The sequence below is a fragment of the Trachinotus anak genome, unplaced genomic scaffold (genome assembly GCF_046630095.1).
Source record: "Trachinotus anak isolate AG129_WGS33_773 ecotype Australia unplaced genomic scaffold, CSIRO_AGI_Tana_v1 ptg000023l, whole genome shotgun sequence".
NCBI lineage: Eukaryota > Metazoa > Chordata > Actinopteri > Carangiformes > Carangidae > Trachinotus > Trachinotus anak.
Window position 1 is genome coordinate 9,942,713 of NW_027273874.1, and position 24,349 is coordinate 9,967,061.

The 24,349-nt window shown below is 44.8% G+C and overlaps 1 protein-coding gene across 5 annotated transcripts; it reads left to right on the forward strand.

Annotated features, from left to right (window-relative positions):
• Positions 1-3: 3 nt before the first annotated feature.
• Positions 4-24,247, forward strand: kif1ca (kinesin family member 1C, a). Of its 5 annotated transcripts, none has more exons than XM_071459229.1 (29): positions 6-293; positions 501-638; positions 8,263-8,390; positions 9,371-9,447; positions 9,541-9,619; positions 10,090-10,190; positions 10,728-10,793; positions 10,876-11,054; positions 11,853-11,964; positions 12,153-12,230; positions 12,316-12,381; positions 12,499-12,574; positions 12,974-13,052; positions 13,191-13,339; positions 14,077-14,187; positions 14,493-14,623; positions 14,843-14,922; positions 15,689-15,764; positions 15,882-15,961; positions 16,371-16,465; positions 16,968-17,051; positions 17,281-17,461; positions 17,625-17,697; positions 17,831-17,929; positions 18,811-18,972; positions 19,161-19,463; positions 19,765-19,854; positions 19,942-20,167; positions 20,386-24,247. In XM_071459229.1, the coding sequence occupies exons 3-29, from the start codon at positions 8,282-8,284 to the stop codon at positions 21,222-21,224; spliced, it is 3,801 nt and encodes a 1,266-aa protein (XP_071315330.1). In that variant the 5' UTR covers positions 6-293; positions 501-638; positions 8,263-8,281; the 3' UTR covers positions 21,225-24,247. The 5 variants fall into 5 exon arrangements, with proteins under 5 accessions (XP_071315328.1, XP_071315326.1, XP_071315327.1 ...); XM_071459228.1 differs by having other exon boundaries at positions 7-293; positions 12,496-12,574; XM_071459227.1 differs by having other exon boundaries at positions 4-293; positions 19,765-20,167.
• The last annotated feature ends 102 nt before the right edge of the window (positions 24,248-24,349 follow it).

Here is a 24,349-nt window from a genome sequence, read left to right on the forward strand (position 1 = left end):
GCGGCGCGGCCAGGCCACCGGCCAGCCTCTCCTCCCCCCTCCTCTCTCCTTTTCCTCCATTTTTCCGTTAAAACTTTCCGTTCACACCCGGTTTACCGATAAACCCCCCCCCTCAGCTGAGGCGGCCACCGGGGCGGACAAACAACCGGATTAGCAAGTTTGAGCGACGAGCTAGCGGCCGGACCCGCCGTGATTCACCGGCCTGCCGGGCAGCGAGCAGCGGGCCGCGGCCGTGTTCCCGCCGCGGGCGACGTCGGAGAGGAGCCGCCGGTTCACCGGAGGAGACGGTGCTGGTGAGTGGGTCAGCTCCTCTGTAAAGTGTGTGTGTGTGTGTGTGTGTGTGTGTGTGTGTGTGTGTGTGTGTGTGTGTGTGTGTGTGTGTGTGTGTGTGTGTCTGTGTGTGTGTGTGTGTGTGTGTGTGTGTGTGTGTGTGTGTGAGACGCAGCAGCGCCCCCACCCAGCTCTGAGCTCTGACCGTCCTTGTGTCCCGGTACCGACAGGCCCGGACCAGGACCAGGACCGCTGCCCCCCCCCGCCGCTTGTTGTTGTTGTTTTGTTGTTTTCTGCTGATGGGGTCGGTGTGACCGGATCAGCGCGGAGCCTCCCCCAGACTCACGGTTCGCCCCGGTCCGGCAGAGGTGAGTCATCCCCGGTAACGGAACAATACTCGGTGCAACTGTGGCTCGTTCCCCTGAACCAAACTCCAGAGGGAAATCCAGTGATTTTACCCCCGTTATTTAAAACACAGAGATGATCAAACAGAGAAGAGACTGTTGCACTTTAAGGTTTTTGGTCTTTAATTCGTTGTATTATTGAAGGTAAATTTAGTTTTATCTTTTCTGTACTTTAATGTTTTTATGTTGCTGACATTACTCAACAGGTATGAACCTAGATTCATGTGTAATATGTTGTTTTTAAATCAGGTGAATTCACACATCAAAAACATCAGCAGCTTTTCTGATAATCAGTGAATGTTTCAGAAGATTTGCTGCTTTTCTGTCATTTGTCATCGTAAACTGAAGATTATATTTAGCATTATATATAATAATATACATCTTCAGCGTGACATTATTTATTTTTATTTTAAACGATCAATCAAACAAATAATCAGCAGATTCATCTATAAGTAATCACCAGGTGCAGCTCTATGTACAGTTATATCGAAACTGAAATGTTTCTTCATTCATCATTAAATATATCCACTTTTTTTTTTTTTTTTTTTTTGCAAAATGCCCAAAAAATTTCATTTTTCTTGCTTCTGGAAAGTGAAGATTTGCTGCTTTTCCTTTGAATAATTAGATTTTAAAAAGTCTAATTTGAGGTTTGGACAAAAACAAAGTTTCAGGTTATAGACGTGAACTTATTTCATTTGACCCAGAACACAAAAGATTCAGTTCACAATTAAAACAAACAGAAGAAGAAAATCATCACATCTGAGAAACTTTAACCCATTTTTTTCTTTTTGCTTGAAAATTGACTAAAATGATAAATTGATCATCAGAATAGCAGATTATTTTTTGCTGATGGAGTAATTTAAAATAAATGGAGAAAAATCATCTTGAAGGTACATTTACACCAAGAAATAAATGATAACATCACACTGAGGGTCTTTTTCTGTTTATGGTGAAATAAAACTGAGAAAAGCAGCAAATCTTCATCATTGATCGACTCAGTCTTCATCGCATGTGAAAGATCCGTCGCTTCATGAATATCCCACCAAGCCACAAACTTTGTCATCATATCTTTGAAAATCTCCAGAAACAGCAACAAAACCAGGGCTTGTATCTACTCATGTGCCTCCATTCAACTTTAAATAAACGGCGTAGCCAAAAGTATGTGGACACTGGAGCTCATCTTGTTCCAAAACCATGAGTGTTAATCTGTTCATTGTTCAGCATTTTTGTGTTGAAATGGGAAAAGGGACAAAGTCTGAAATGTCACTGTGCTGCTGCATTAAGATGTCAGGTCATGGGAGTTTAGAGATCCAAACCAGGAGCAGCACCCAGACCCAGAGCGGGAGCACAGCAGTGTCCACACACCTTTGGCCACATTATCAGATCAAGCTGAATAATGAGATTTTAGAGGCGATGTTGCCGTCAACAGAGACGCTCTCTAAAGTTAGCCTGAGTGGCTAAAGCAGGCATCTCAGCTATGTGTGTGTGTGTGTGTGTGTGTGTGTGTGTGTGTGTGTGTGTGTGTGTGTGTGTGTGTGTGTGTGTGTGTGTGTGTGTGTGTGTGTGTATTTTTAGCTGCATGTTGTTTGGATTCTGCTCTGATGTTATTAGGCAACACCACAAAACTGATAATACCAGAGACCAAACCATCCACCTGATTTTGTGTGTGTGTGTGTGTAGCTTTTTGAAAACCTCCTCCAGGTGAGGAATGTTAAACGTCTCTCAGTTCCACCTGTTAGCACTCAAGCTAGTGCTTCTCAGTGGAAACAGGGGTTAGCATCCAGCTGTAGCGTTTAGCTCAGACTCTAAGACGATGTGCATCCACACAGACTCTGAATCACCTGAGCCACATGAAGACAGGTAAATCTCTGCCTCTTCGTCCTCTTCACTTAACACACAACAAAGCTGCACAACAGCCAACACCTGGAGAGGAGTGAGACAGCTGATAACATCTGTATTTGATAGTCAGGACGCTGTCTGGCAAAATCATACACAAGCATTAACACAGGTGCATGAAACCAGCTGTGCTGCAGCATTGATTGAAGTGAGACACACGGTCGACAGTCAGTCGTCTCCCTCATTGTACTGCACCATATACCTGCTCACATGACTGTCAGTGTCTGTAATCAGATTTAATCGCAGCTCATAAACTCTGCATGTTACCCAGCAGTCGTCCTCAAACTGCTGCTGCTGAAACAACAAAGCAACAGTGACGGACGGTCTAAGGTCATTTATCAGTCAGACTCTGTGAGGTCAGTTTTGCGCAGGCTGAGGTTGTAATGCCAGTATTTCCCACTGCATGTGAAGGCAGCATGTGGGCATTGTCATGTGAACAGGATGTTCATCTGTCAGCTCAACCCAAACGGTGTTAGAGAGTCAGTGTAAAACGTTCTTTACAGACTGGGCGTTGAGTCGAGCTGATGACTATCTTTAGCTCTGTGTTTGTGTGTGTACATTACCATAGGAAGGGGTGTGTGTGTGTGTGTGTGTGTGTGTGTGTGTGTGGTATGAAGACCATTCATTATCACATTCCTCCAGAGAGGCCTACACATGGGAACTAACTCTCAGTGGGAGCTTGTCCTCATGACTGTAATCACATCAGGGAGTGATCAGATGTGTTCACTGCTGATCAATAATCGACCAGTAAGAGCAGGCGAGCTGCAGGATCTACAGACAGGAGGAGGAAGTGCCACAGAAACGTGTTGTGTGTGATATAATGTTGAGTTTATTTTAAATGTTTAAATGATTTCTGTGATTATAGGAACAGGAACTTGTTATATATTATTAATCTGTAAATCATGTTTTCCTCTAATTATACGTTTTCAAATAGTGAAACACGTTAATTTCTCTCTGACTCTTTGACTCTGACTCTCTGACTCTTTGACTCTGACTCTCTGACTCTCTGACTCTTTGACTCTGACTCTTTGACTCTGACTCTTTGACTCTGACTCTGATTCTCTGACTTTGACTCTGACTCTTTGACTCTGACTCTCTGACTCTCTGACTCTCTGACTCTTTGACTCTGACTCTTTGACTCTGACTCTGATTCTCTGACTTTGACTCTGACTCTCTGACTCTTTGACTCTGACTCTCTGACTCTCTGACTCTTTGACTCTGACTCTTTGACTCTGACTCTGACTCTCTGACTTTGACTCTCTGACTTTGACTCTGACTCTTTGACTCTGACTCTCTGACTCTCTGACTCTCTGACTCTCTGACTCTTTGACTCTGACTCTTTGACTCTGACTCTGACTCTCTGACTTTGACTCTCTGACTTTGACTCTGACTCTCTGATTCTTTGACTCTGACTCTCTAACTCTTTGACTCTGACTCTCTGACTCTGACACATTCCTTTTTTCTGCTCTTTTCTCGTCCTCGGTGAGACTGAGTAAAGAATCAGGTACATTTTTGAATTGTGTGTCACAGCCTGGTGGAGTTTGCCTTTGTTTCCACATTCTTTCCTGCGTGATGAGGGTTGTGTAATTTTTGGCGGAGTGGCGTCTGAGGTAGCTGGTGTGTTAGCAGACGATCCGGCTGCTTTTAGCCGAGAGATAAAAGCTGTGAGCCGCAACAACGAGTGGAATTTTTCCTCTGAAGCTGGAAGAGGGTCTTTCTGTGTGTGTGTGTTTAAACAGCTGGTTAGTTTGGCTAACAGCAGCTTTACAACTGGCCGGGCCTGTTCAACCAGACACATTGAATAACTGTGTGTGTGTGTGTGTGTGTGTGTGTGTGTGTGTGTGTGTTGGGATGCCTGTGGTGTGATGTCAGCATTTCTGCCCGTGGTCTGCTGCTGCTCGCTCACCTAGACACACACACACACATACAATAAGATTAGAGTACAATCCAGTATCTTTGTCCACCATCTTGTGTGTGTGTGTGTGTGTGTGTGTGTGTGTGTGTGTGTGTGTGTGTGTGTGTGTGTCTGTTTGCTGTGTTCCTGTTGTGGTTGTGTGACCTGGAGCTGTGTTGACAGACCAAACACACACTCTCTCACCGTTCTCTGTGGTGTGTGTGTGTGTTTAAGAAAACGTTTTCATCAGTTACTTCTCGGGTTTTGGTTCGATAACGTTTTGTTGTCTCTGAATCAAATTATAACGTTTTAAACAAGTCAAAGAGTCAGTTCAGATCCCTCAGTTTATTTCCTGTCCCACGAGCATTTTTAATCACTGCTTTAATAAATGGTTTATGATAATTAACTCTATAAAAACATGTTTATTCTGTATAAACAGCTGTAATGATATAAAATATGTTATAAAATAAGTTAGAGCAAATACTGAACGTTATAAAATGACTTTATAACTGCACACACATTACAGTGAACGATTGTTACCATCAACAGCAGATCTGAAATATAGATTATTGATTGTTGTTACAGTGAAATAACAGCTGGAAACAAACAGATCTTTACACCTGATTTTTCAGCTCTGAGCTTCATGAGCTCCAGATATTAATGGTTTGATGCAGAGCTGAACGATGTGATAGTGAACTGAAGTCTTTGAATTTGAATTGTAATGTTAATAATCAAAGGACGAAATAGTTGCAGCCCAAAGTTTGATTCATTAAAAGTTGAAGTGGGACCTAACGAGCTGTGATCAGCTGATCGTTTCTCCTGAGTCTGAACTGCAAGTTCACAGGCCGTCGTAGAGATGACACAGGGTGATGTGTCTTCACTCACAAACAATCTTTGGCAGAGTCCAGTCAGCTGGAGAGAGCTCGTCTGTAATGTGCTGGTACCAGGTTGTACTTTAACATATTTAGTTCCAGTGGCTGAGTTAAGTGTCAGAGGCTGAGGCTGAGTTTTTAAACTCCTCCAGACGTGTTTTAAACTCATAAACTCCTCTGCTCGGATTCATGTTTTGTTTTGTTTTCCTTCAGAAAATGTGACAAAAAATTTAACCTGCACTTTTCTTTGAGCTGAAGCCCTCATTGTTTTTTTTCATGAGACACAGATGCTTGATGCCAGCAGAGATTGAAGGAAAAGAAGCCGTGACTCCGCTGCAGGGCAGGCCTCTTCTTGTCTTGAGCACCAGGGATATTTAAAGTGGCGTTGGCACACAGGTCCTGAAGTCAGACGGTCACTGCCAGAACCTGCCTGTGTGGTAAAAATGTAAATCCATAAGCTCTGACACTCTGATGTTTGAGCTGTCGGCTGCTCAGGTTCAGTTTTCTCAGACTGAGACCATTTCTGAAAAGCTCGGTTACAGACGGTACGTCCACAGTCCAAAGACCTGCAGGTTGAGGTTAACTGGCGACTGTTTGTTGAATGTGAATGGTTGTTTGACCTGTCAAGGGTGAACCTTGACCTCACCCAGTGTCAGCTGGGATGTGCAGTGTGGATAATAACTGAAATGATGAAGAGGCAGAGGATCGATAACAGTTATCAACAAAATAATTGAACTCATGATGAATGTCTGAACCACAGTTGATCACAGTCCCTCCAGTGTGAACCTGAGCAGTGAGGAAGTGATGGAGGCTGAAGGAGGAGACTGGACGTCATGTGATAAACCACCTGTGACCTTTGTGATGATTTCTCAGCCGTGACCAGTGCGGCGGTCATTTGTTTATTTTTGCATGAGCATATTGGGCGTGTCGTCTCTGTTGTTGTTAGGCTGATTGAAGTCAACAGATCTGATGTTTCTGAAGTTGACATTCGAGAGTATAAAGAATGAGACGTGGGACATAAACACGAACATTTGGATAAAGATGTAAATCTTTAAAAACACATCACTAATATATAGTTTGATGTTTAAAAAGCCTCTGATTTCCTGAAACTGCTGCTCACTGACGTTTCTATCAGACAGGAGGAAATCATTCATTTATTGGGGATTATTTTCAGCGGTGGATTAATCCACACTTGGTGCTGTAGTGAGTGCTCGTGGCAGCAGGAAGGTGTGTGTGGCTCTGAGTCAAAACAAATGACAGTGTGTGTTCATGATAACGAAGGAGCATGTGACCCGGTGGAGCTGATGTGTTTGGAGACGGTGGCGTTGGAGGAATCAGACGCTTCGGGCTGTGATCCATCAGACTCTGTCTTCATGGTCCAGGTTCTGGGTGAAGAGAGGTTTTATGGGTCCAGGTCCACGAGCATCACTGTTTCCTGTTGTGTGTTTGTGTGTGTTGGGACGTCAGCCATGTTTGTTACAGACTGTTTAAACTACAGAGCAGTTTCTCTTTGTGTCTCACACACAGGCTGATAACCAATCACTGAGCTGATCAGTGATGTGTCACAGGCCTCTGTGTCGGCATCAGACACTGATCAATCCTCTGTGATCGGACAGAGGCCGCCTGATAGACGACTGATAGGCTGATCAGTAACTGATGACTGAGAGAACACACACACACACACAGAGTAACAGTATCTGACAAGGTGTTTTCCCAGGAGAACAAGAACGTAGTGTTTAACTGTGTATGTTTAAAGCCTGAGGCAGGGGCGTTCGACATAGACTGACAAAGTCAAAGAGAGAGAGAGAAAGAGAGAGAGAGGATGCATGAAAGAAAAGAGGGTGAGAAAGAGAGAGACAATAGAAGAAGAGAAGGAAAAGGACAGCGAGACAACGGGAAGAAAGAAGCAGAGAGACGGAGGTGAAAATTAAGCAGCTGTGGTTTCCATGGCGACGAGGAAACACACAACAGAGGACAGGAATGTAAAGAGAGAGAGAGAGAGGAAAAAAGTGGAAACATGAAAGAAAAAGGAAGAGAGAGAGAGAGAGAGGAAAGAATGAAGGGAGGAGGAGGGGGAGGAGGTTCATGGAGCAGTAAAAGAGAGAGGGAATGACTAGCAGTGCTCGAATGCCCAGGATGAATTAGAGGAGAGCAAAAATTAGAGAGAGAAGGTGAGAGAGGAGGTGGAAAAAACAAGAATAGAATAACAGCCGTAAACAGGGAGAGAGAAAAGAGAGAAAGAAGAGAAATGACAGAAAGGAGAAGAAACAAGGAAAAGAGAAAAGTACAGTATAAAAAGAAAAGCAGAGAAAAAAGGAGAGGAAGAGAGGGAGGTAAGATTTGATATGAGGAGGAGAGGAGATGAGTGAATAAGAGAGGAAGGAAGCAGGGAAAAGAAAAGATAAAAGGAAATTATCAGGTAAAGAGAAGTGAGGAAGGAGATGAAAAGAAAGAAGATGAGTTAGAGAGAGATCAAATTTTAAAGATGTGACATGAAACAAAAAGGAGAAGAAAGGAGAGAGAAAGGAGGGAAAAGAAGAGAAGAAATGGGATGAGAGGAAAGAGGACAAATCAACAAGAAAAGAGCGGGAAACTCAGCTCGTAAAGTGAAGGGAGTCGTGGAAAAGAGAAGAGAAGTGGTTTGACCATAAACCAGAGATGGAGAGAGAGGGAAAGAAAATATAGATGGATGATGGAGGGATGTTTTTCTTTCAGGAAAAAAAAACAGTTGCTGTGTATAGCTGTAAATAATACATTTCCCAAAATGCACCTGGATAGTGTTTTCTCGCTGCTTGGTAAATAGAACAGAACTTTTTTTTGGTAAATCAACGAAGCGTCATTTTAATGCTGAATTTATGTTAATGTTGATATTTTTGGTTTTTTTTCTGTCCGTGTCTGACCATGCTCTCTGATTGGCTGTCCTCAGGTGTGGTGGGCGGAGCTTAATGATGGCTGGTGCGTCAGTGAAGGTGGCGGTACGAGTCCGTCCTTTCAACTCCCGCGAGACGGGACGCAACGCCAAGTGTGTCATCCAGATGCAGGGGAACACCACCTGTAAGACACAACACACACACACACACACACACACACACGTTTGTCTTTATGTACATGTCAGGACCCTCACTGACATTATACATTATCAGGCCCCTGAATTAAATAAGTTATTTAATTATTGTACAGAGTTTAAGTTTGTTGTTTATCTGCCGCCTCCTATCTGTCCTCACAAAACACACACGTCCTCACAATGCAGAAACGTCCCCACTATGATGGTTCATCAGACACAGACACCCACAGTGTAGTAGTAATACAACAGTTTCACTAGATACCATAAAATTCTGTGATTCATTGAGGTGACAGGCTTCTCTTTATACTATAATAGATCCAACTCTACTTTCTTTTAAGTAAGTTTTTTAAGTTATTGATACTTTTTAAAAAATCTGTATGTTCAGTTCTTTAGTCAGTAAATTATTTTAGTTGTTCTCCCTTTAAAAACAAATCCTCATTGGTTTTAATGAAGTTTTTTCCCTCAGTCTCATTGACTCAGAGGTTTGCATTTATTAAAACAGCCCTCAGCAATCCCAGACTGCCTCTGCCCGTCACGTGACCTCTGAACCTGCTGCTATTTAAACTCAAACACACACGCAGTTTATTAATAGACGTTGCAGCAGCAGGACTGTTTTTAGCAGCCGTGCGTCCATCTGAACACACTCAGATATTTCTACACTGAACTTGTTAATGATGGTCACACTGAGTCATTTTTTTAGTGAAATCTTTACCTGCAGATTTCACCCTCACGTTGCACAACGTGTCCAAAAGTATGTGGACACTCAGTCATTTAAGCCACATGTGACTCTAAGACTAGAGCATTAAAATGCATAGATCTCTTCTGGTTTCCACCTGATTTATAACAAAAAGGAAAAAAACAGGAAAGCAGACGTAGACCAAAAGTACAGGGTCGTCCACATACTTCTGGCCATGTGTGTATCATGAATGTGATGTACAAGATGTTTGATAATCCTCTTCTTTCGTTCCAGGTATCACTAACCCCAAACAGCCCAAAGATGGAGCAAAGAACTTCACCTTCGATTATTCCTACTGGTCACACACAACGGTGATCACACACTCTCACACACAACGTGTAAAAACATTCATCAGATGAACCAGGATCAGTAATAACCAGAGGTGTGTGTTTGTGTTTGTGCAGACTGAGGACCCCAGCTTTGCGTCTCAGAGGCAGGTGTATAAGGACATTGGAGAGGAGATGCTGCTGCACGCCTTCGAAGGTAAAACCATCTAAACTGCTCCTCACTGACCTGCTTTTATATTTTTTAATATATATACACACACACACACACACACACACACACACACACACACACACAAAGATACTAATGCTAATGAGGATCCTAGCATTAATCCTAAAATGATAATGTTAATATAGATAATCCTGGTGAGGACACAAATATTAGTTAATCATTTTGGTGACGCTACTTAGTTAGCGATGACACAATTACTGATGACACTGTTGCACACTTGCTAATGCCAGTAATAATGTTTTAGTTGTTGATGCTAATGATCATCAATCTACAGTTTGTGATGTTCTTAAGGTAATGAGCAGAGATGCGAATGATCTTGGTTATTTTGATACTCTGCCACCTTCATAATTAGCATTTTGATCATAACTTGACCCAACAGCTGCGAGTCCTGTTTCTTTTCGGAGGTCCAGTCTGATTTTTATCTGTTTTTTTCCCAGGATACAATGTGTGTATTTTTGCATATGGTCAGACTGGTGCAGGAAAGAGCTACACCATGATGGGCAAACAGGAGCCCGGACAGGAGGGGATCATACCACAGGTAACACACTCTGGGGCCCCTCTGATTACTCCAACATGGATGAATTAATGTTATAGTTCAGCGTAGGTTCAAGTGCCTAAAACAATGTACAGATAAAACACAGAGATTAATCTGAACATATAGTTGACAGGTAAACAGAAAACTGCAGTTAACATCCAGTCCAACTGTTGAGGATGAAAACACAAGTTTCAGTTGCTCAGTTTGCTGTTGAACTGAGAAATACAATAATGTGCAAAAGGTATTTTTGCCAGTGGAACCTCTGAATCTAAAAGTTGATGCAGTAATCTGACTAAAATAGTTCTTGTGAGACCAAGTTACTCTGAGATTTTGAAGATGTAGGTAATTTGCATATGACCCCATTATTCCCTCTGCTTCTCGTCGCAACCCTCAACATAAGGCAGATTAGTGGCATATATTTCAGTCCCCACATGGTCCTGATGTGCATTGATGAGAAGCCACCTTGAAGCAGAATCATTAATCCACCTGTACCTTTAAGGACTGATTCTGATTAATGAAGCTCTGTCTGTCTGTGTTCAGCTGTGCGAGGAGTTGTTTCAGAGAACAGGAGAAAACACAGATCCTGACCTGACTTACTCTGTGGAGGTAAACTCACTCTGATCCGTCCATTCAAACCAATTCGTTCAGTGACTGTCAATCAGCTGAATCCCGTCTCTTCCGCCTCCAGGTGTCCTACATGGAGATCTACTGTGAGCGGGTCCGAGATCTGTTGAATCCAAAGTCCCAGGGGACTCTGCGGGTTCGAGAGCATCCCATCCTGGGACCGTACGTGGAGGACCTGTCCAAACTGGCTGTGACTGGATTCACTGACATCCGGGACCTGATGGACGCCGGCAACAAAGCTCGGTCAGTCTTCTTCCTGTGGACATCGTGACGCAACATCCTGAAGAATCCACAGCTTGAATTCAAAGCAAAACTAGAAAAGTCATTTTCTGAAGGGAATGTCCAACTGATGATTACTTTGATTATTGATTAATCTGCCAGTTATCTCAGTTAATTGATGATTGTTTGGTCGGAGTCCAAGGTGTCGTCTTCCGTGTCTTGTTTTGTCCAGTCAAGTCTAAAACCCAACAGATGAAGTGTTTGACAGGATTGTTTTGGATACACATTTTGTTTTACATATGTTTTTTGGTAGATGCTGAAAGGCATTCTGGGAAATGTAGCAAACCCATAGATATGAGCTATGAATCCTGAATTAGCTCTAAATAGAAACCTCTTTCTTTCTCCACAGCAGCAAATTCAAATCCTCCTCTGTGGGGTTGTTAAAGGTTTTCTTGAAAGTGTGTATCTGACCCGCTGGACTTGGTTCTAGATACTTGAAGACGTTTCCCTTCTCAGCTGACATTATTTGACCTCTGTGGGGTCGTTATCAGGGCCAATGATGTCACTTGGTTCGTTAGTCGGCTGTTGTAAGTTCTTTTTGTTGTCACCTGGAGCCAGGTGTGAATGTCCCTTTTCGACTTCATGAGGTCAAGTGTGAATAGTTGTTAACTTTTAACTTCACTCTTCACAGGGAAATCACTGGTCCATTGTGTTGTTTCCTCTCATTTTCCATGTCTAAATAACCGTGTCCACTAACAGGAATGAGACCAGTGTGTGTTGGCAGTGATTGATTATTTGTACCTGACTGGTTATCGATCACAGGACGGTTGCGGCCACAAACATGAATGAGACGTCGTCCAGGTCGCATGCTGTCTTCACCATCGTCTTCACCCAGAAACGACGAGACCAGATGACCAGCCTGGACACTGAGAAGGTCTGTGGGGGTGTGTGTGTATTTAGTCCGTGTGAGGACTTGGTGTAGATACTGTACTTTTGAGGACCCTGTTTCCTCACTGTACTTGTGAGGATCTGGTGTCCTCACAGTGCAGTGCCACCGCATATTTTTTAAAAGTGTAGTCTACAATCAGGATTTAAAGATGAAACTGAAAACTTTCTCTTCAGGTCAGTAAAATCAGTCTGGTCGACTTGGCTGGAAGCGAGCGAGCTGACTCATCGGGGGCAAAGGGCACCAGGCTCAAGGTCAGAGGTCATAAGTGTCATACTGGTGTGGTCTTAACTCAAATCTATGATTTCTAAGCGAAACTAACTTCATATTTTCATACAGGAAGGAGCAAACATCAACAAATCTCTGACCACGTTGGGAAAAGTGATATCAGCTTTAGCTGAAATGGTGAGTCAACACAGGATTGATGTTTATACTCAGGTTAAATATCAGAAAATGTACAAAGTTTGTGACGAACTGAGTTCAAATGAAAAACGACCGTTTCTTTTCTCTCCTCTGCAGCAGAGCAGTAAGAAGAGGAAAAGTGATTTTATTCCCTACAGAGACTCTGTTCTCACCTGGCTACTGAAGGAAAACCTGGGTTAGTAAAACTGGTATCAGTTGTATTACAGGAAACATCTGGTCGTGTTAAAACAAAAAGTACCAGGAGTAATATTAAAACTACAATCTACAGGATGAGTAGTACAAATGTGTGGTACCATGTTTGTTACTAGAGCCAGCTTTAGAGTAGTAGTACACGTCATTGTAGTACCAACCACAGCAGCGCCAGGACTGACAGTAGCAGGACTCGGCTCAGTGCTAGTGTATGTGCTGCTGCCAGAGCTAAGGCTACAGTTCCCTGGGCTCCTGTCAGTGTTTGTTGTAGCAGGGTTAACCAGGGCTAATAATTACAAGGCTGAGTGCCACAGTAAACAGAAACGAGTTGGTAAATGCAAAGAAAATAATAAAAAGATAAAGTTTTAATGTACGTTTGTTTTAGGAGGAAACTCTCGGACGGCCATGATTGCTGCTCTAAGTCCTGCTGACATCAACTATGAAGAAACACTGAGCACTCTAAGGTCAGATATTGACGAGTGTAATCTAATGTGTAAAGTAAATGTCACTGAGCTTTATCTCCTCTAGTGAAAACCAAACAGATCTATCACAAGGCTGAGATAGACCATAATCTGATTTAACCTGGTCTCATGTGGTTCCAGGTATGCTGACCGTGCCAAACAGATTCGCTGTAACGCTGTGATCAATGAAGATCCAAACGCCAAACTGATCAGAGAACTGAAGGCTGAAGTGGAACGACTGAGAAACCTGCTGTTCTCCCAGGGCCTGCAGGAACTGCTGGATAATGCTGGTATATACACATATTATAGTACACACTGTACTGGTGTATACACATATTATAGTACACACTGTACTGGTAAATACACATATTATAGTACACACTGTAGTGGTGTATACACATATTATAGTACACACTGTACTGGTAAATACACATCTTACTATATAGATTCCTGGGATATAGACTATATTAATTATAATGGTATATACTCAAAAATGCATATACATACATTATACTATATACAACTAACTGGTAAATACACTTATATACAACAAATACATAATACTCTATATACAGTATGTTCTCTGTATATACTATACTGGTATTGTTAAAATAAATGTACTGGTACAGTACACATATAGTAATTAGTTATACTGATGGACACACAGTATTTTGTATAAATTACATTCTTTTATACACATAATGATAAATATATGTCAGTGGTTTACACACATGATATTGAACATAGTAAACTGTGTCTCATGTGGTGTGTGTGTGTTTATTTAAACATGGTATGTATGGCATGTCTGTGTGTTGGAGTTGGGCATTTACAGACAACAGCAACTGGGTGTGTGTGTGTGTGTGTGTGTGTGTGTGTGTGTGTGTGTGTGTGTGTGTGTGTGTGTGTGTGTGTGTGTGTTTGTGGGGGAGGGGTAAGGAGATATTTACAAGCTGTTCTTTACATAACCAGGATAGCAGAGATTCCTTCTTCTTGACTCTGCTTCTCTCTCTCTCTCTCTCACTCAAAGTCAACAACAACAATGGCCCGGGTGGTGTCGCAGGTGTGGCTCCCTCCCCACTGCAGCTGGCACTCAATGCAGCCAATGGAATCGCACCTAAGAATGGCTCCGCCCCTCCAGGTGACTGTCAAACTGAATTGAAATGGAGGCTTGAATCCGTGCAGTAAATCAAACATACATACATATACATACAGAGAGGTGTTATTATTATTGTCTACCCTCATTGATATTGTACATTATACTGGTGTACACATGTTCACTTGGTGCATACACACTATGATCTTCCTCTTATCTTTAATCTTTTCCTCCATTCTTTGTTTTTTGATCTGATTTCCCAGAGATACTTTCACATCTCCTTCCTGATTAATTCACTTTCTTAACAGAGTTTCTTTCAATTAGATTTTTCCTTTTTTCTCCCTCTGCAGCTGCAGGTGAGCCTGAGTCCGCAAGTGACATCCCTGTTGACCCTGACCACCTGATCGAGGATGGAGAGGAAGGAGAGGAGGCAGTTGCCACGGAGCCCATCAGTAAAGAGGAAGCAGCTGAGAGACTGATGGTAGGATCAGAGTCTTGTAGCCCTGATGGACGAAAAGAGGTTTTCAAACTGTGAGGCAGGTGTCAGACGCTGACCCGACACTGTGTGTGTTGTGTTGTGTTGTGTTGTGTTGTGTTGTGTTGTGTTGTGTTGTGTTGTGTGTGTGTGTGTGTGTGTGTGTGTGTGTGTGTGTGTGTGTGTGTGTGTGTGTGCGTGCGTGCGTGTGTGCGTGTGTTGTAGGAGACAGAGAAGATCATCGCTGAGCTGAATGAAACATGGGAAGAGAAACTAAGAAAGACGGAATCTATTCGTCTGGAGAGGTAACATCACTGACTTTGTTTTGTTTCTGCTGTGACTCCAGTGGTTGTGACTTTAGTTGAAGTTGTGTTTCACTGAGTTGTTCACAGGTTGTTTTCTGTCCACAGTCTAAAGGTAGATGTCCATGTGTTTGTGATTATAAAGCAGGTCTAGGTTCTATATTAATACTGTGAAAGTATCAAAGCCTCAGTCCACAGAGAAATGCACACAGCCTGTATTCAGAAACTGAGCCTTAAAACCAGCCGTCAGGACTTCTGGAACTTTGTGATTTTCACAACAGAGCAGCCCCACCCACCTGGACCCACCATCCAACCTTGCAGGATTTGTTTTCTCTCAGCGTTTACCTGAAATCTGCTATATTTTTATTGGATCACTCAGAAAACAGTCAGCCAATCAGAAGAGAGGCTCTCTGCAAAGACCAGTAAATCACACTACAGAGATTAAAGACGACTGTGTAGAGAAAAGAAATTTCACAATCAGTTTTGAAGCAAAAACACTTGAATTCACTTCTGCTCAGACTCCTCTCCATAGCAACAGTACCTGTGGCTCATAGGCATCATAGTATTTACAGCTGTACATCAAAATTAAAAGTTAAACTAACCACAGCTGGAGGCCATAACACTCACCTGTATGATGGTTACAGGGTGTTGTTGAGGTGTTGTTGAGACGGGAACACAGACGCACAACAGTCGGACATGATGACTGATCTCAGTAATGAAACATGTTTGTCTCTCTCTCTCTGTTTGTGTTGGTGTTGCTCGCCCTCAGAGAGTCCCTGCTGGCAGAAATGGGCGTGTCCATTAAAGAAGATGGAGGAACGCTAGGCGTCTTCTCTCCTAAAGGAGTGAGTTCACTGTGACATCACACTGTTGTGACGTCTACAACCTGCTCGACACAGAGGATGTTAATGTGTGTGTGTGTGTGTGTGTGTGTGTGTGTGTGTGTGTGTGTGTGTGCGCAGACGCCTCACCTGGTCAACCTGAATGAAGACCCTCTGATGTCAGAGTGTCTCCTCTACTACATCAAAGAGGGATTCACCAGGTCAGTACAGTTATTGATTAATCTGCTGATTATTCTCATGTTTTATCAATGAAACTGTGAAACATGAGTTTAATTGTTTCCCAGAAGTTGAAACTGAAACTCAGTCACTGAAACCGTCAGAACTGATGACCTCATCATATGTAACTCTGTACAACTCCAACCTGAGCAGGTGTAACCAGCCATGTCACTGAAAACACCTGTGTCTTTAATCTGAACTAATACATCACATGTTTCCTGTATGAGATGAAAATAAGTGGAGCAGTGAAAAGCCCAGTTTTTCCCTCTGAAGTTTGGTGCAGCAGAAATATAAATGACCATGATACTTCTGTAACTCACCTGCAGACTGTGTCTAAGCGTCATGAAGCTGAAGGTGAGTGAGGTCAGTGAACGATGCCTCTGTGTGTTTCAGGGTCGGGCAGCAGGACGTGGACATTAAACTGTCCGGTCACTTTATCAAGGAGATTCACTGTGTTTTTGTCAGTGAGACCAATGAGCAGGGAGAAGGTGAGACACCTACCTTTGTGTGTGTGTGTGTGTGTGTGTGTGTGTGTGTGTGTGTGTGTGTGTGTGTGTGTGTGTGTGTGTGTGTGTGTGAGTGAGTGATGCTGGACTGAGAGGTTAGTTTCCCTGCTATTGTTTTCTCAGTGTGTGTAGATCGCCCTCTGGTGGTGAAGTGGTTGCTCTAATAAACCTAAAACACACACACACACAGCGTGTGTGTGTGTGTGTGTGTGTGTTTTCAGTGAGTGACTCTCTTTCTTTTTCTCTTTCTGTAAAAGCTGCCAGGAAATCTGTCAGGTATCGTTTTAACAGTCACTAGTTGCTGTTACTAGTTGCCATGGTGACGTCACCTTCATGTTCACATCCATGTTTCCTGTGCCCCCCTCCCCTTCCCTCCCCCTCCCTGTGTGTTTGATTGTAAACCCGAACTTCATCGACTCTCAGTGCAGATGTTAAATCGAGGTTTTTTTGCATTGACTTCTGTTTGCTGAATCTACCTCTGCAGTGGTGGTCACTCTGGAGCCGTTAGTCGGAGCAGAGACGTACGTGAACGGGAAGCAGATCACTGACGCTGTCGTCCTCAAACAAGGTAAAAACACTCGGGATTCGAACCAACAACTTTTACACAACAAGCATCATTTTCAAAGGTTATTTTTTGATATAGTTTCAGTCTGACTGTGGAAAAAGGTTGTCAATGAATATTTTTGATCATAGTTTTTATTAATCAGCTTGATGTGGGTGTGTGGAGGAGGAGCTCAGCCCCACCCTCAGACAAACCCACCTCACTGCCTTTTCATTGTCCCGCATCCCGTCGCTAGGCAACCGCATCGTGATGGGGAAAAACCACGTGTTTCGTTTCAACCACCCGGAGCAGGCGAGGCTGGAGAGGGAGCGCAGCGTCACGGCGGAACAGCAGGGGGAGCCGGAGGACTGGAACTACGCCCAGAGGGAACTGCTGGAGAAACAAGGCATCGACATCAAACTGGAGATGGAGAAGAGGTAGAGAGCAGCAGAGCGAGCGTCCGACAATTGAAAAACTGAAAGTGTTTGCGGCCTAGACAGAGTAACACGTGTAATGGAGACAGCTGACATTTTCTTCAGTTTAAAGGCAGGAACATCATCATCATTATCATCACTGACTGACTGATGGCGTGTGTTACAGGCTGCAGGACATGGAGACTCAGTACCGTAAAGAGAAGGAGGAGGCTGATCTGCTGCTGGAGCAACACAGACTGGTAGGTTCCTGTCTGTATGACCTGCAGCAGCTGGCTACTGGGTAACAGCGTTAACCTGTGTGTGTGTGTGTGTGTGTGTGTGTGTGTGTGTGTGTGTGTGTGTGTGTGTGTGTGTGTGTGTGTGTGTGTTCAGTATGCCGACAGTGACAGCGGCGACGACTCAGACAAACGCTCCTGTGAGGAGAGCTGGAGGCTGATTTCCTCCCTGAGAGAGAAGCTACCTGCCAACAAGGTAAACACACCTATCAGAGGTTTTCACAGTCTGGAGGCTGATGTCACTGGATTAAAGCTCCACACTTTCCTCTTCTTCTGTGTTTTATCTGAAGTGTTGATCTCCATCAGAAGATATATTTGTGGATTTAAGAACCAAAAGCCATCTCAGTGTAGCTTTACATCTCCTCTCTCAGGCCTCTCTCTGGAGCTCTAGTAACAACAGGTCAGTCAGCCAATCAGAAGAGAGTATCTGAGCTTTTGTTGTGATATCACAAAGTTGCAGAAGTCCTGACGGCTGGTTTTAAGGCTCAGTTTCTGAATACAGGCTGTGTGCATTTCTCTGTGGACTGAGGCTTTGATACTTTCACAGTATTAATATAGAACCTAGACCTGCTTTATAATCACAAACACATGGACATCTGCCTTTAGACTGGATGGAGCTTGAAGTCAATGACACTGGGTCACAGCTTGAGCTCTGAAGTTGTTTTTGCCTGTATTTGTTCACCTGTTGTAAATGTGTCTCTTTGAACAGCGGCTGAATCATTGATGGAAATCAGAGGTGAAGTCACACTGAATCTAAAAATGTGTGTGTGTCACGTTAGGACCACTAGAAGAAGTGGTTTAAAGCTTCTCTCCTGCATGAGCCTCCATTCAAAACCTTAAAAAAGTGTAGTTTTTATTTGGCCTGCAGCTGGAGCTCGTGTTGATTCTGGGAGCTGTTGAAACTAAACTAACGTGTCTCTGAGGATTTTACTGAAGACGAAACCAACAGATCACTTTTAGCTTTTGCTGCTTTTCTCTCAGTGTTTCTGTTTGGTCCCCAGAGGCCACTGTACTTTTTACATAATTTGCAACCCCAGCTTTCTGACACCTGTGTCTGTCTCACCTGCGGGCCTCCAGGTGCAGTCGATAGTGAAGCGCTGCGGCCTGCCCAGCAGTGGGAAGAGGAGGGAGCCGCTCAGAGTCTATCAGATCCCTCAGAGGAGGAGGATCAGCAAAGACCCCAAACGAGTCACCATGGAAGACCTCCGCATGCAGGCTGTGAAAGAGATCTGCTACGAGGTCACACACACACACACACACACACACACACACGCACACACACACACACACACACACACACGTACGTGTTTAGATTTAAAGGAACAGTACACATTGATGGATCTCCCAGTCAAACCAGCAGTATTTGTGTTTTCAAACACCTTGTTTTAAATGTGTTCTCCTCTGTGTGGCATCTCCCCCCCCCTCAGGTGGCGCTGGGAGACTTCCGTCACTCCCGTCAGGAGATCGAGGCACTGTCCATCGTCAAGATGAAGGAGCTCTGCCGCATGTACGCCAAAAAGGACTCCAACGAGAGGGAGAGCTGGAGGGCCGTGGCCCAGGACGTCTGCGACACCGTGGGCATCGGAGAGGAGAGGAGCCCCCCTGCAGAGGAGGGAGGAGGAGGAGGAGGAGGTGGAGGAGGTGGTGGGGGAGAGACAGGGGAAGGAGGAGAGAAAGGAAAAGTGTATGACCTGAAGGCTCACATCGATAAACTGACGGACATTTTGGAGGTGAGTGATGGTGAAGGGACAGTGTGAGTCAGTCGGAGCTTTAAACTGTGAATGTTCTGCTGCTTTAACAATGACATCATGATGTTTGATCATTAACAACCAATCAGTCGGTTCCTTCATTAGTTCATCAACAGGATAAAATCAGTGAACTGATTGAATCACTGTTAGCTGCAGCCCTAAATTATATGATTGATTATGACTGTTTATGTCAGTTCCTGTTGGTAAATGGTAAATTTAACACTTTGTGTGATGGAGAAACAGCTGCAGCTCATGTTGATAAAATCGTCTCCGCCTCTTCCAGGAGGTGAAGCTGCAGAACAACATGAAGGACGAGGAGATCAAAGCTCTGAGAGACAGAATGATCAAGATGGAGAGCATCATACCTGTTCAGGTGCGTCCGCTCGGCACATCCGGCTCCATCAGCTGCTCGCCACTCAGCAGCTGCTCGCTGAATCCTCTGTGTTTCCCTTGTTTCCAGGATGACGACATGAGCGGCGAAGAAGGCGGGTCTCCTCAGAGAGATGGGGGCGGGGATGGGGGCGAAGGCCCCGACGTGCCAGAGGTCAGAGTTCAGCGGCTGATGGACGAGGACCCGGCGTTCAGGAGAGGACGCCTCCGCTGGCTGAAGCAGGAGCAGCAGCGAATCCTGAACCTTCAGCAGCAGAACATCACCAAGAAACTACGAGGACAGAGCCAGAGCCAAGGTCAGGACACACACACACACACACACACTCAGATACACACACACACACACACACACACACACTCAGACACACACTCTCACACACACACACACACACACTCAGACACACACACTCAGACACACACACTCTCACACACACACACACACACACACACACACACACTCTTATGAAACCTCTAAGTGTTCGGTCTGACTGATGACCCCCCCCCCCCTCCACAGGTCAGAACTCCCCCACTGTCCCCGTACACCTCCCAGGGACTGGCCGCTTCATCCCTCCCCAGGAATGCAAGCTCAAGTTCCCCTTTAAGAGTAACCCCGCCCACCGGTTGTCATGGGGACCAGCCAGCGCTGCCCTGCAGGCCCTGGGTCTGGGCGAGGGAGGGGAGGGGATGGAGCAGAGAGAGGAGGGAGGAGGAGTGGAGGGTAAAGGTTCTCCCTCGCCGCCTCCTCCCCAGGGTCAGTCTCATGCTCTCTTGCCCCTCCCCTTCCAAGTCCCACCGCCTCGCATGCGCACCCCCAGCCCTCATCGTGCCTGGCAACAACGTAACCAAGGCAATCAGGGTAACCAGGGCGGCTTCCACTACCATCACCAGGGAAACAACCAAAACCACCAGCGCCGCTACCGCCGCAACTCTCTGGACAGCTCCACCCACAGCAACAGTAACTACGACAACAACCAGCATCATAGTGGCGGTGGGGGCGGCGGTCACCAGGGGCGACCAAGACAGAGAAGGGGGGTGTCGCCAGGGCCCGGAGGGGAGAGAGGAGGGAGAGGAGGAGGGGGAGGGAGAGACAGAGATGGAGGCTTCCATTATAATCAACGCCAGCACCATCAGTACCACCATCATCCCTACTACAACCCCCACAATGCACCATTCCAGCCAGGACCTCACCCCAACTACCACAGCCTGCCACGCTCTGGGGCCCCGCCTCCTCCTGCTGACATGCTGCTGGGGGCGGGCCCACCACCAGGGGGGTGGGGCTTCACCACTCCTCCCAGGATGAGACGGCAGTTCAGCGCACCGGACCTCAAAAACAACAAGGAGACCCCCATCTGACCTCTGACCCCTGGAGGTCTCTGATTGGCTGCAGGACACAGGGTGGTCCTGATGCTGTAGAGAGCAGGCTGTCTGTGTGTGTTTGTGTTTGTGTTTGTGTTGCAGCACTTTGACTATACTGAGTCAGCCCGTCACGCACCAACATCACACACACCCTGTATCTTCAATCCTGCTGTGTGTGTGTGTGTGTGTGTGTGTGTGTGTGTGTTTGTGTGTTTGTTTAGCTTCCTCCTAGCTTTTACTTTAGCGCGGGTTTAGCTGTTGCCATAGCAACACTGTTTTTAGGAAAAGTGGATTTGTTTTGTTCTTTTCTGTTTGTCGGGCTGTCAAACAAGACAGAAGTTTATCACACCATGAATTAGTTTTATTGATTTGATTGATCGCTTATTGATTGACGTTGTGGTCTCGATCAGTCACTTATAATAAGGTGCCTTAAAGCTGACGTGTTAGCTCCTGAGGCTAGCTCCTGTTAGCAGAAGTCTCCTGTTGTTTTTTTAAAGAGAAGTGTGTTGGTTTGATTTCCTGAGCAGGATGGGTGTTTGTACTTGAGTTTTAGCTCCTCTGTTTTAGCCGCTGTTAGCCCGGGAGGCTAACTAGCTTGCTTCAGCCTGAGACGTTAGCTTTGGCTAGTCACTTAGCCCGAGCCGGGAGCAAGGGATGGTTAATTAGCTTTTCAGGCTAATAGGTTATGTGGTGAAGTGCTACACAAGCCCAAGTTTAGCATAGCTTAGCCTAGCCAAGGCGGTGCTCATGTTATATGGGAGTTACAGTCAGTATGACACTGACACCTGGAGATGATTTACCTGGAAGCTCGTATTTACCGTCTCTCCTGTGTGACCTGAATGCTACGTCGCTAAGTGCTACAAACCAAAGAGAGCTGCTCTGTGGCGCCTCCCGCTGGAGAGCAGAGAGCTGACGGACAACACTGCTGTAAGACAGACGGAGGGTGGAGAGGAGGAGGAGGAGGTGCTGTGGTTGTACATGTGGATGCGAGACAGACTCGCATGTTGACTCTTTTTAAAGCGTTGTGTGTATATTTGAAGTGTATCCTGACTTTATTTGTTTTTATGAAGATGAATCTATTTTACAAAAAAAGGCTGCGACATATGAAACGTGCTCACGCTGAGTTCACTGTCTGGCAATCGTGGGAAACATAGCAAGTGATACCTGATGTGCAATGCATAATTGGAGATGTAGGAGTTGTGAAAGGCGACGTTTACGTAGGGATGTGTGAGCAAGGAATTCTGGGAAATGTAGTAAGAGACAGATGGCGTACAAGAAGAGGAACCTGAGAGATGATGAGCTTTGTCAGAGACGCAGCGACGTGAGAGTCCTCCTCCGACACAACGAGTGTTTATGTCCACATCAGGAAGGGACGAGGAATAAACTGCTGCCTTCATGAGACGTCAGGAAGATGGAAACTGTGGCTTTTTCCCTTTTGGTTCATATGATGTTGCGTTTATTGCCAGTTTAAAGACAATTTTTTCAGCATAATTATGACAGTTGATGACGCAGCTTGTCTTCAGACAGCTGTGTCCGACTGAGCTTTAACGCTTTTTTCTCAAAGGTTACTGCTGTCAATCATGATCCTTTATCAGTCCAACGCGTCGTCTTCAGTCACTTCAAAAGAGATAAAACTTGATCGATTATCAAAATTGATTTAATAATCTTTTGTTCAACAGATAGTTTCAGTCACATGGGGACTTTTCTTTTCGCTGTTGTGTTCACTGCCCCTCTGAAATATTGGAAGTTGTAATTACAGCCAACTGGCCACAAATTTCTAGCTTCCTACGTCAAAGTGAATGCAGCCCCGGAGAGTTTGATGCTCCCTGAGAGATGACATGTACCTGTCAGGAGGAGCTGGGAGTTACCTAAACCCTGCCCACGCAGAGCAAGGCATTGTGGGAGATGACGAGTGGAGTGTTAATGTGCTCCGTGACTTCAAGACCTTCTCAGAGAAAGGTCAGAACCAGCCAATGGGAGCGCTCCCTCTGGCTGCCCAGCCAGTCAGGAGGGGAGTCGCCACGATGATGATGATGATGATGATGATGATGATGATGACGATGATGACGATGATGACGACGACAAAAACACAAGGACTGATAGTGATTGGCCTGAGAAGCGTGACATCAGCACATCTCGTTTTGCTCTGGTGTCTCTGCTGTCGACCAATCATGGGACAATCTTGATAACCTGCTGCCACTGCCGGGCTTGATGGGAAATGATGTTTTCTTTTTGTTAATGGTTTTTCATGTTTCTGATTTTTTTTTTTCAATCTCCAACTCTGATTGGCTTTTTTTTTCTTTGTGTATTCATTTGCTTCCTGTCCAGAGTATTTTAACCCTGCTACATGTTTGACCTTTTCTTTATGATGTCATCGTGTCATCATCACTATTATTAATATAATTATTATAAAGTTATAAGTGTCGTTAATATTGGGTTCTTGTGGATGCTGCTAATGGGAGCTTCTTCACCCTCATGCAACTGCCTGAGTGTGTTCATGTGTGTGTTTGAGTGTGTGTATGCGTGTTCGATGTGTGTGCGTCTGTGTGTGTCTGTGTGTGTGTTTCCTGGTTAATTTAGAATCATAATCTAAAGTTTGTTTTACTTCATGAAGCTGATTTTATTATTTTTCTTCTAATTGTCTGTTTACGTTTGTTGTTTTGGAGGCTAGAGGAGGAGGAGGGGTCGGGGGGGGCTGGGAAGCCATTGCCATGGCAACTCGACTCAGCAGAATTCCAGAACATTCTAGAACTCCTCTCACTGACCGGCCCCGCCCATTCCCTGCACCTCTGCTCCAATCACAACTCCGGAATCTGTGACATCACAGCATGATGTCATTCAGGACTGTGGAACATAGATATGGCATTGATGACATCACGGTCTAACCCTCCTCCCATTGGTCAGAGTTGTTTTTGTCTGTTGAGCTGTTGTGTCTGTTGTTGTTTTTGTTGTATCAGGAACCAATCTCAGGCTCTACCTGCAGACAACATGATGGCAATAAACTCAGTGAGAATGAAAAACTCCTGCTTCACTGAGTTTCCCTCCACAAAGGTCCCGACAGTACGGTGGCTGAGAGAGCTCAAAGTACTGCACATGAACAAAACAGCTTCGGTTTGACACCT

Bases quoted from the DNA above. Each gene is read 5' to 3' on its own strand.
- kif1ca (XM_071459225.1), top strand. From the start codon at position 8,282: ATGATGGCTGGTGCGTCAGTGAAGGTGGCGGTACGAGTCCGTCCTTTC. The intron at 9,448-9,540 runs GTGATCACACAC...GTGTTTGTGCAG, and splicing joins CCTACTGGTCACACACAACG to ACTGAGGACCCCAGCTTTGC. The intron at 12,382-12,495 runs GTGAGTCAACAC...TCTCCTCTGCAG, and splicing joins TATCAGCTTTAGCTGAAATG to CAGAGCAGTAAGAAGAGGAA.